Source organism: Talpa occidentalis, unplaced genomic scaffold (genome assembly GCF_014898055.3).
Source record: "Talpa occidentalis isolate TD23 unplaced genomic scaffold, MPIMG_talOcc4v2.1 talOcc4.9, whole genome shotgun sequence".
Taxonomy (NCBI): Eukaryota; Metazoa; Chordata; class Mammalia; order Eulipotyphla; family Talpidae; genus Talpa; species Talpa occidentalis.
Window position 1 is genome coordinate 69,067,754 of NW_023605305.1, and position 11,009 is coordinate 69,078,762.

The following is an 11,009-nucleotide window of genomic DNA, read 5'->3' on the forward strand; positions in this document are numbered from 1 at the left end:
AGGAGTCAAATTAATATTTTAAGTGATTCCCTCTGGAGAATGTCTTATAGGAAGGTAGGCATGGCAGCCAGGAGAGTGTTAGGAGGGATTGGATTTGCCTAGGTTGGAGCCAATGGGGAGTGAGAGGATTCAAGATATTTTAGGAAGAGGATGGCAGTTTGGGGAGCTAAGAGCCCTACTTGTTCAACCCCATTGTGAAGATGTCACCTACAGTCTGACTTGGGAGTGTCTTGGGGTTTGGGGCTAGGACCCCAGGAGGGTTGAGGAGGTCGCTCTTAAAGTTTCTCCTTAGTCACCCAACTCCAGACTCCAGGAGATCCAGAAGCTGGTAGGTAAGGGGGCTGTGGCTGGTAAGGTCATTCCATGCCAGGCTCTGGGCTGGGGGGCCTAAGGCAGCTTAGACTAAGTCTGGCACTTGGGGAGGGTCCTTTCTCTCTTTCCCTCCAGCAAATCTAGGTTCCTGGTCTCTCCTCAGGCTTTCTCCAGTGCTTCCACTGGAGAACATTCATGGACATTCCTGGACATTCCTCCAGCCGAGAAGTGGGCCTAGGTCCCTGTCCCTGAACTTGGGCCGTGGGCCTCTGAGAGAACATAGTGGACCTGATGCTGGGCCAGATTTCAGGGCTAGGCCTTAAGAAACTGGCAGCTTCTGCTTCCTGTCTCCTGGGATGTGTGCTCTGGGAACCCAGCCATCAGGCTGTGAGGGAGCCAAACGGTTGCAAGAAGAGGCCGAGGCCTCGTAGAGTTGTCTCAGTTGACACCCCCACCTGAGGTTCCAGCTGACAGCCAACACCACTGTCCCAGAGGAAGCAAATCACTCTGCTCAACATGTGAGTCACCTCAGCCCACAGTGAGAAATGAGCTGTCCCTACCCACTGCTGCCCAAACTACAGATCTGTGAGCAAAATCAGACTGTTGTTGCTTTAAGTCACTTAAGCTTGAGGTGGTTTATTCTACAGCAGTGGTTAGCTGGGACACCAAGTTTCACCTCTCCAGAACCATCCATCATCAGATACCACTGAGTCTTCCTTCTAAAAACCCCTGAAATCCATCATTTTCTCTCCACCTTCCTTCCCGCCCCATCTGTCACCTGGACAACATTAGCATCCTAATAGATCTCCTCCCACTCACTCGTGACACTCAGCATCTGTTTCATACACGGCATTCCAGAGAACTTGCTGGAAAGTCCATCTAATTTTTCCCAATCCATTTGTACACACTTGAACACTCAGTGGTTCTCCACTCTCCTAACATCCCTCCACTCTTTGGGTGCCAACTACACAGGCCACTCTTCTCTTCCTACAGTGCCCCATGTACCCATTGCTCTGCAACAGAGGAATCTCCATAAAAAGGAAGGTTCCCTGCCCCACCTTCCCGAGTGGAGGGGCTGAGTGGCCAGCTGAGGATATGGAAGACTTGGAGTTGACACAAAGGAGACTCAGGAAGGAGAGACACAGATGGGGAGAGACACATGAAACAGAGAGACATGTGAAGGAGGGTGCCTTTGCTTCTGGGCCTTGGACTTGCACCAGGGACTTGGGAAACTCGGAGGAGACAGTTGGAGTCAGGGCATTTGCAAGAGACGTGGGTGAGAAACCTGTGGGGAGGATGAAAACAGGAAACTTTAATTTGATTGGTATTTTGATTTTGCTTCTTTCATCCCAGACTTACCTGGCCCCTTCTGCCCCTTTTCTGTGATTCTCCTCCAGAAGGTGCCTGAGACTTGTGGCAAGCCTTCGGGCCTCAGTGGCCCTGCTTGGGGCCAAGCCTGTTTGGCTGGGCATTTACCCACGAGGCGATGGGTAACTTCGGGTGTTTTATTGGGAAACTACATCCTTTCACTTCTTCCCTCTCTATGCACAATCATTCTACAAAAGATCTTTCTTCCTAAGAGTAAGCTTTATTTTGATGTGGCAGCTGGCAAAATTACTTTAGATCCTACAAGTTTGGGGTCCCTGGGGTGTCCCTCAGTCTGCCTGTTAATGGCCCAAGTGCCTTTGCACATGCTGCTCCCACTCCCTGAGATGCCCCCCTCCACCCACCTCATTAACTTAGGTCTCAGCTCAAATGTCACCTCTTTCATGAGCTGCCTGTAAGTCGGTGGTTCTTGAAATGGGGTCCCTGCCCAGCGTCAGTGGAAATGCCAAGTCTCAGGATCAAACCCAAAGTTAAGGAATCAGAAATTTAGGAGCTGGCAGTCTGTGTTTAACAAGCCCCACAGGTGGTTCTGATTCACGCACTTGAGAACTATTGCTCAACATACTCAGTTTGGGTCAGGACTTTCTCTTCTTCCAAGTGCGAATTCCTTGCCTTCAGAGAACTGCATTTCTGATTACACTGGTCTTGTGAGATGATCCGGTGTCTGGCTCTCCTGGTAGACCAGAGCACAGGGGCATTAATTTTTTGCTCCTTTCTGCTCCCCATTCCTGTGTGCCTGACTTACATCTGGAGCTTAGGGGATTGTGAAGTCAAGAATGACACAGTGAAGGTTTTCTATGACCCAGAAGACTGGGTAAAGGAGGAGTCAGAGTCCTCGGTGGTTTTTGCAGGTCTTTTATTGGGATTTACCCAGTACACAACAGGCAAGGGTGCTGGGGGGCCGGGAGGCTGGCAGTCCTCCTAGCCCCCAGCAAATCCTCATTCTATCTGGGCTCTCCGGTGATCTCTGCTTCTGCTTCTTTGCTTCTTTCTTGGCTTCTCTTTCGGCTTCTACTGGTGCCACACTTAAAAGCCCAGTCTTAGCCCAGGTGAATCCCATCTACCTATGCCCACACCCTACTCCACGTGCCCGCCATCAGGCATGCATTCAGGACAAGGATCCATCATCTATCCTGACGGCGGGAGGGCAGAAAAGCCTGACATTTTTTCCTTACCCTACAGGGATATAGGTTGAACAAATAAATATTGACTGTCAGCCTCCAAGTGGAGTGAGCTGTCCTGCCCTGGATGGCAGGAGGGTAATGGACTGGGAGATCTGGGATCCTAAAAGTAGCCTAGGGGAAGGTAAGAAATTTTAAGAAACTTGGGGAGGCTTCAGACCCTGCTAGAAAGGCAGCTGTCCAGCTAGGTCGAGGGGGTTAGTCAGAGTCAGAGCTTCCCCTTAGTCCGCCCCTCCCCCACACCGAGCAGCTCTCAACTTATTCCTATCGACTCCTGATGAACCAGGCCTTGTTTGTGGGCTTACCTGTTTTGTGTAATTTAATACAATGAGCTTCTGAGTTGAGAATCATTAACATTTCCATTTTACAGATTGGAAACCAAGATTCAATGGCCAAGGTGAGGGCAAGGAGAATTTCCACCCAGGTTGTATGCCCCTTGTCATTAGTGCCCAGGCAAGAACACTCAGGTGGGTCAGGAGAGTAGAAACACGTGTGCAGGGGCCCAGAAGGATGTGTGGAAGCTCATCTGCCCTTCCAACAGGCAGCCTTGGCCAAAGTGGATAGTGGGCCTGTGAGGTAGAAGACTCAGTGTGGCCAGACCTTCCCAACTTTTCAAGAGAAACCAGAAAAGTGAATTTTTAATATAAAATCTCTGTCTCTTAAACCCAAGTGCTTCTAGAGACCAGATATTGCCTGTGGCAGATGACAATGGATGACAAATTGAGGGGATAAATGGCAACAGAGACAAGCAAGGCAATACCACAGTGTATGTGTGTAAGGGCAGGAATGACCACAGAGCAGCTTTTCTGATCCCATGCAGACCGGGTAAAGGAGGAGTCAGAGTCCTCAGCGGTTTTTTGCAGGTCTTTTATTGGGGTTCAGCGGGTACGTGGCAGGCAGGGATGCTGGGGGGCTGGGAGGCTGGCAGTCCTCCCAGCCCCCAGCAAATCTTCACTCTATCTGGGCTCTCTGGCGTTCTCTGCTTCGGGCTTCTTCTTTCGGCTTCTACTGGCGTCCCCGTGACACCCCCTTAAAAAGCACAGTCTTAGCCCAGGTGTACCCACTTCAGGTGCCCGCCATCAGGCATGCATTCAGGACCACAGGGTTCCCTCATCTATCCTGATGGCGGGAGGGCAGAAAAGTCTGATTATTTACCTTACCCTACAGTCCACCCCTTCAGGGTTTTCTGCCATATAATCCACACATACACAACTTTGTTTCTTAGCAAACACAAACAATGCAGCCATGGCCCACAAAAGCAAATACATCACAATATAACAAAATACAACAGAACACAAATAAGTCCAGGCAGGGCCCCAACCTAGTGCAAAAGACAATTATTGGTACCAGCAGATGAGCCACCAAATCTGCTGCCAAAGGCACTGCTCATACGAGGGAGGGGAACCACTCACAGCATCTACTGCAACACGCCAGGAGCCGTCAGGCTTCCTGGCCTTCTCTGGCTGTAGTCTCGGCTACAAGCCACACACCGCATCCACCCCCAGGATGCACTAGCTCTGGGATTGGCGATTCTATTCTGTTGGGGGTAATCGTCAACCCTCAGGGTTTCTGTCTGCAGTCGCTCCAACACTCGGCCTTCATAGCCACCAATACGACTCGCAGACCCCTGCACTCAGGCCAACCCACTGCACAAGCACATGGGTCAGAGATCCAAATTCTACATGCGGCTTGGGCTCCACCCCAAGCCACGTTCCCCACCCATCCCCCAAGGACGGGTTCCTCAGCAACTCACCCTCACTCAACAACGAGCAGGGCATCACCCACAGGTGATTTTACGAGACTCACAGGTCTTCAGCATACCCAGGCTGCTTAGCAGCTGCTCAGGGCTTTCCAAACTTAGCATCAGCACCAGCTTTTGCCTTCTCAGTTGCCTTTTCTCCTCTGCCTGGCTGCTGGGCATACACAGGCTGCTTTGGCCACCAAGGCCTGCTGGCCACCCCCAGATTCCCATCTCCTGGGGTTTACAAACAAAACTGTTCCACCCCCAGGGTCCCAAAACATATCAACCTGCAAGGTCCTCCGCCTTCTGGCGGGATTGTCAGTCCATGTCCATCAGTCAAAGTCCATTGGCCTCTCCCTGCATCAGCACTGGCGAGCTCCAAATTGTGGTCCTCTCCTCCCCGAAGATTCTGCTGCCTCAGGGGTCGTTGGCTGGTCCTTTCGGGTGTCGTTGGCTGGTTCTCTCAGGCGTCTCCTCATGCCAGGTCTTGTCCTGTAGCTCCTGGACCTTGTCCCTCTCCTGTGCTGCCATGATGCCTCCAGCGTAGTCACAGGCAAAGTCTGTGTAAAGGCAGGACAGGACACAGTGCAGGTTTTCTGATCCCATGCAGGCCGGGTAAAGGAGGAGTCAGAGTCCTCAGTGGTTTTGCAGGTCTTTTATTGGGGTTCACCAGGCATATGGCAGGCAGGGGTGCTGGGGGGATGGGAGGCTGGCAGTCCTCCCAGCCCCCAGCAAATCCTCACTCTATCTGGGCTCTCTGGCGTTCTCTGCTTCTCTCTTGGCTTCTCTTTCAGCTTCTGCGGCTGCTACTGGTGCTGCTGCTGGCGTCCCTGTGACGCCGCCCTTAAAAGCACAATCTTAGCTCAGCTGAATCCCATCTACCTATGCCCACACCCTATTCCAGGTGCCCGCCATCAGGCATGCATTCAGGACAAGGATCCATCATCTATCCTGATGGCAGAAGGGCAGAAAAGCCTGACATTTTCTTTACCCTACAGTCTGTTACTCCTTAGTCCCTCCAGATGTTCGGAGGGCTCCATACCCCTCTGCATGGATCATCTTGCCGACTTACGCCAATTGTAAGGGCAGAACTGGACACGGTGCAGGTTCTCTGATCCCATGCAGACCGAGTAAAGGAGGAGTCAGTCCTCAGTGGTTTTTTGCAGGTCTTTTATTGGGATTCAGTGGGTACGTGGCAGGCAGGGGTGCTGGGGGGGCTGGGAGGCTGGCAGTCCTCCCAGCCCCCAGCAAATCTTCACTCTATCTGGGCCCTCTGGCGTTCTCTGCTTCTGCTTCGGGCTTCTTCTCTTTCGGCTTCTACTGGCGTCCCCGTGACACCGTCCTTAAAAAAAGCACAGTCTTAGCCCAGGTGTACCCACTTCAGGTGCCCGCCATCAGGCATGCATTCAGGACCACAGGGTTCCCTCATCTATCCTGATGGCGGGAGGGCAGAAAAGCCTGATTTTTTACCTTACCCTACAATGTGTAAGGTCTCTGACCTGCCACAACCTGGCTATGTCAGAGTCACTACTCCCGCCATCTCTGGGACAGTCCTAAATTTAGGATCCACTCTCAGTGGGATGCAATGACCCTGACCTTGGCATCTCTGCCTGCACATGACCAAGAGCCCAGTGGACATGGGCTGGGTCTGCCTGGCCACAACGGAGTTCCCGGCCCTGGACCTGCATGCAGATGGCACTCACTGAATGCTTGCTGATGGAAGGACAAATGTAGGCCCTTCTGAGCGGGCCCCCACCATTGTGCTGACTCCTCCCCCTTCCCCTGCCCAGGGTTAAAAGCCTACAGCTGGGTGCCCCTTTGGAGGTTGGTTCCCTTGGAGCTCCAGCATGGCTGCCGCCAGCCCTGTAAGTCCACCTACCTACCTCTCCTGTAGTGAGGGACAGGGCTAGGGTGGTAGGATCCCAGCAACCCCACCTCACTTCTTTTTTTGGTCAGGTCAGGGAGGCTGAGGGTAAAATCCAAGACTACAAGGAAGAGGAGAAAGAGGAAAAGGAAGAGCAGGCAGTTGCGGGGGCGTCCATAGTAGAGGACTCCCAGGCTGCAAACTCTCCCTGGGATCCACCGTCCCTGAGGAAGGCCCGAGATGAGGGGCCCTCAGGAATCAAGCTGGAGCTGCACCCACTGCTGACCAGGTATGGCAGGCCCCTGCCTTGTGGCCTTGGATGACCCCTTCTTCTCTAGGCCCTGGCTCTCCTTCCAAAAAGGCCAGAGTTGGCCTAAGACTGTGTCTTTGTTTGCCCTTCTGGCCTTAACTCAGCTGAGAGTCCGGGTTAAACACTGGTCCTTCAGGATAAAGGACTCTAGTCAACTTGCGGGGAAGAGGGGGTGTCCTGTGCTCCCAAATTCCACTTCCCAGTGTGTCTTTGGAAGGGAGGGCCCTGGCTGCCAGCCCAGGTGGTGTCAGGGTGGGCCTGGAGACCCTCTTCTTCCTGTTTGCACCGCTTCCCAGGTGGGCTCTGTGGTTCTCCAAGAATGACCGCACCCGGGCCTGGAGGGAAAACCTGCACCTGGTCACCAAATTTGACACCGTAGAGGACTTCTGGGCGTGAGTGTCTGGCCCTCGAAAGGCTGGGGCCTGGAGGCTGTGAGCTGGAGGTCCTTCCCAGTGGGCTCCCTCCAGAGGGCTGCTCCTGACACAGTTTTCCCAGCCCTTTCTTAGTTCTTTTAGCATTTGCTGAGATTGGGGCTTGGTAGGCTCTGTCTGAGGTGAGGGGTCATGGGTCCCCTTGAAGTCTTCTGGGGGCTTACAGATTTGGGAGAAGCAAGACCTTGATCTTGACTCTGCTGCTCCATGGCTTCGTGATCCCCGGCAAATTGCTTCTCCTCTTTGAGTTGGTCTCAGGCATAAAGTGAGGATTAGATGGCTTCAGAGTGTCCCTGGTTGTCAAGGGAGGGAATCTGAAAAGTGCTGGAAGAGCCCTCACCTGGGGCTCCAGAGGCAAACCCCTCATGGGGGTCTAAAATCCTCTCAGGGTTCGGATGGTCAGGGAAGGCTCAAGGGAGAAGGTGGAATGGGAGGGTCTGTGAAGTAGGAATGGAAATTCAGCTGGGCTCAGTGTGACAGACGCTTAGAGGTCTGAGGTGGGTGGACAGCAGTGGGAGGCTGCTAAAAAGTTGAGGGGTGATGCCATTTGGAAGTAGGCCCTAAAATGTGCAGATGTTCACCCTGGGCTGGTGGCCTCTCTCCAGGATATACAGCCATATCAAGCTGGCCAGTAAGCTCTCTTCAGGCTGCGATTATGCCCTGTTCAAGGTAAGCTCTGCTTCTGTGTGCCCCCGCCCCTGCCCTGCCTCCACGGGGCGCTGAAGGCCTGACTCTTCCCAGCTGCTGCTGCATCTTTTCCTGACAGGTGGTTTGGGGGTGGGGCACCATGGACAGCTTCCCTCAGAGCTGTGTGATTTCTGACAGGAGGACAGGCTATGCAGAAGCTTAGACAAAGTGTCAGAACTGAATTTCACCTGGAAGGACCTTTAAGGATCTGGAAGGGGTTGAAGGTTGAGGGATTACTGGAAAAGGGGGTCAAGGAAGGAGCCTAGGTTTCTGGCCTGGCTCTGTAACTAGGGACATGCATCAGAATTGCACAAGCACACTCAGCAATGTCCAGACCCATCCCTGAACTTGCTGACCCTGTGGTGGGCACACGGGCCCCTGGCGTTGGTGTTGCACTATCTCTCTGGGTGATGTGTATGCACCCAGCTGCACCTACACAGCTGCTATGTCCAGGCTTGGTCTGTCCAGAGGCTTCCTTAATCACTTCCGTTGAACTCTTGTCTCAAGGAACTTGGTTCAGTAAAGGACACACTCCTGCAAGACTATAAAAAGTGACAAATGTTGAGGCTCATGGGTCTGTGACATCTCAGAGTAGGGTCTGGGGAACTGTACCTTGTGGTGGAACCTACTTGTACAGAGGGGACAGAGGCAAGAGAGAACCTGGTCTGTGGAGGCCTATTGAGGGATTGGAGCAGGACCAGGGAGGGCATGTAGGCCCCCACTGCTCTTTGAACAAAGGGAGGCAGTAGATTGTCCTCCTGTCCCCCAGGATGGCATTGAGCCCATGTGGGAAGACAGCAAGAACAAGCGGGGTGGCCGCTGGCTGGTCAGCCTGGCCAAGCAGCAGCGCCACATCGAGCTGGACCACCTGTGGCTGGAGACAGTGAGTGGGGGAGCCAGGGGTAGGTGGGCCCCCCAGGAAAGGGGCTGGGCTGTGGTGGGCCCCTTTATGGCAGTGGTCTCAAGGCTGGTGGGCCAGTCCCTGTGCCCTGGCTGGAGCTCTTGCCATGCCCCCCTTTGGGCCCCAGTTGCTGTGTCTGATCGGGGAGAGCTTTGAGGAGTACAGCCAGGACGTTTGTGGGGCGGTCATCAACATTCGCACCAAGGGGGACAAGATTGCCGTGTGGACGAGGGAGGCTGAGAACCAGGCCGGCGTGCTGCATATTGGGTGAGGGGTACCTCTGGCACCGGGTGGGGGCTGGGAGAGAAGGTGAGTGGAGGGTGACTTGGCTGTAGAAATCTCTGGAACTCTACATGTTGCCTCTTCTCTCTTATGCACCTGTATAAAGGGTTTGGTATCAGATTCCAACTTCTAGCAGAACTTTTTGGCATTAAACAGTGGTATTTTGGTTAAGATACAAAGCGGGAGTGACTATGGCTAGAACTGGGTAGGAGATCTGGGTAAAGGACCCAGGGTCCCTGGTCCTATTGAGGACCCCCGCTGATCAGCTGTCTCATTTCCTCTCTACTCCCCACCCAGGCGTGTCTATAAAGACCATCTAGGCCTCTCCACAAAGACCATCATCGGCTACCAGGCCCACGCAGACACGGCCACCAAGAGCAACTCCCTAGCCAAGAACAAGTTTGTGGTGTGAGGGGCCCCTGAGTTTCTCACTGTTCTTTGTGTGTGTGTGTGTGTGTGTGTTGAGGGACTGGACTGCACCATCCATCCTAGGCGGGACTGGGGGGCAGATAGCCTGGCTCTTACGGTCCCTGGTTCCACCCTAGGGTGGGGTGAATCACTAGGGAAAGTAGGAAGATGAGACGAGAGAATTCTATGATTCCACACTTATTCTTTGCTCACCTGGTAAGAGGGTTAGGTGGCCTGAGGGTCAGATTTCCATTTTGGGAAGGGATGGGTTTTGAGATCACTGACACAGAACTGGATGGGGTCAGGGATGGAGTGGGTGCTGCTCCTCTTGGTCATCATTCTGCTTAAAGACCTTTGTGAGTCGTCTCATGAGATGTGCAGTCTTGGAGCTCACCCTGTTTCCTGTACCTTCCCGCCCTGTGGGTGGGTCTCCAGGTCCCTGGGTCCCCCTCCTCTCCTTTCCTTTCCCATCCCAAGGGCTGGAAGATTAGAGACAGAACATCATCATCCTATATGCGGAGATGTGGGAAAGTGAGAACACCCCTTTCCTCAGCTGTGTACAGGGATGTCTGGGCCTTGCCAGGGGCTGAAGTGGAGGTGGGTAGATGAGGGCCTTGGCTCAGTTGAGAGCGGGGCTAGTCAGGCCTCACCCTGGTTCCGCCGGAGGCGGGATAATGTGAAGATGAAGTTTAATAAGCCCTTTCTGATCTGTTCTAAATAAATACTTTTGAATAAAACTGGAGTGGTTTTTTTTTTCACATTTTATTTAAATTTTATTTTTTATTATATTCCCCATATAATTACAACCCCCTTATTTTTTTTTTTTAAATTTTTTTTTTCTTTTATAGAGGCATGTTTTATTTATTTATTTGTTTGTTTGTTCGTTTGTTTCGTTTATACATGCACTGGGTACAGTCAGAAGCGCGGGAGGGTGAGAGAATTCACCAGAGCCAGAGCGGGGAGCAGAGCAGGCAGAAGGACCGAAGTACACTGCTGAGGGGAGCAGCGGGCAGCAGGAGAGGTCTGCGTGCCATGTGGGACCCTCCTCTGGTGGCCGGGGAGCAGCCGGGGATCGAACCAGCTCTGCAGAGGCTGCGGGCAGCTTCGCAACCCAGCACTCAACCACTGCGCCACCGGGGAGGCCCACAACCCCCTTATTTTGACCCCAAGCCCTCCTTTCCCCGCCCCCCACTCCCCATAGAGTGTCTCTGGTTCATAGTTGTTTGTTGATTTTGATATTTTCTTTCTTATAGTTATTCTTTTTCCTGGTCCCTTGTTTAAGTTTTCTAGATTCCTGCTATGAGTGAGACCATCCAGTATTTTTCTTTTTCTTTCTGGCTTATTTCGCTGAGCATGATCCCTTCCAGCTCCATCCATGTTGCTGCAAATTGCATGTGTTTATCTTTTTTGAATGCTGAGTAATATTCCACGGTGTATATGTACCACATCTTTTTTATCCAGTCATCTATTTTTGGGCATTTGGGTTGTTTCCAAAGCTTAGCTATT

General features: G+C 52.7%; 1 protein-coding gene across 4 annotated transcripts; it reads left to right on the forward strand.

Annotated features, from left to right (window-relative positions):
- The first annotated feature begins 2,574 nt into the window (after positions 1–2,574).
- EIF4E1B (eukaryotic translation initiation factor 4E family member 1B) lies at positions 2,575–10,210 on the forward strand. 4 transcript variants are annotated; one of them, XM_037499678.2, is made up of 10 exons: positions 2,575–2,747; positions 2,881–3,003; positions 3,250–3,276; positions 6,411–6,485; positions 6,577–6,773; positions 7,091–7,186; positions 7,831–7,894; positions 8,682–8,795; positions 8,941–9,080; positions 9,393–10,210. In XM_037499678.2, exons 4-10 carry the CDS (start codon positions 6,468–6,470, stop codon positions 9,505–9,507), a joined length of 744 nt encoding a protein of 247 aa, XP_037355575.1. In that variant the 5' UTR covers positions 2,575–2,747; positions 2,881–3,003; positions 3,250–3,276; positions 6,411–6,467; the 3' UTR covers positions 9,508–10,210. The 4 variants fall into 4 exon arrangements, with proteins under 4 accessions (XP_037355575.1, XP_037355578.1, XP_037355577.1 ...); XM_037499681.2 differs by lacking the exon at positions 6,411–6,485; XM_037499680.2 differs by lacking the exon at positions 3,250–3,276.
- The last annotated feature ends 799 nt before the right edge of the window (positions 10,211–11,009 follow it).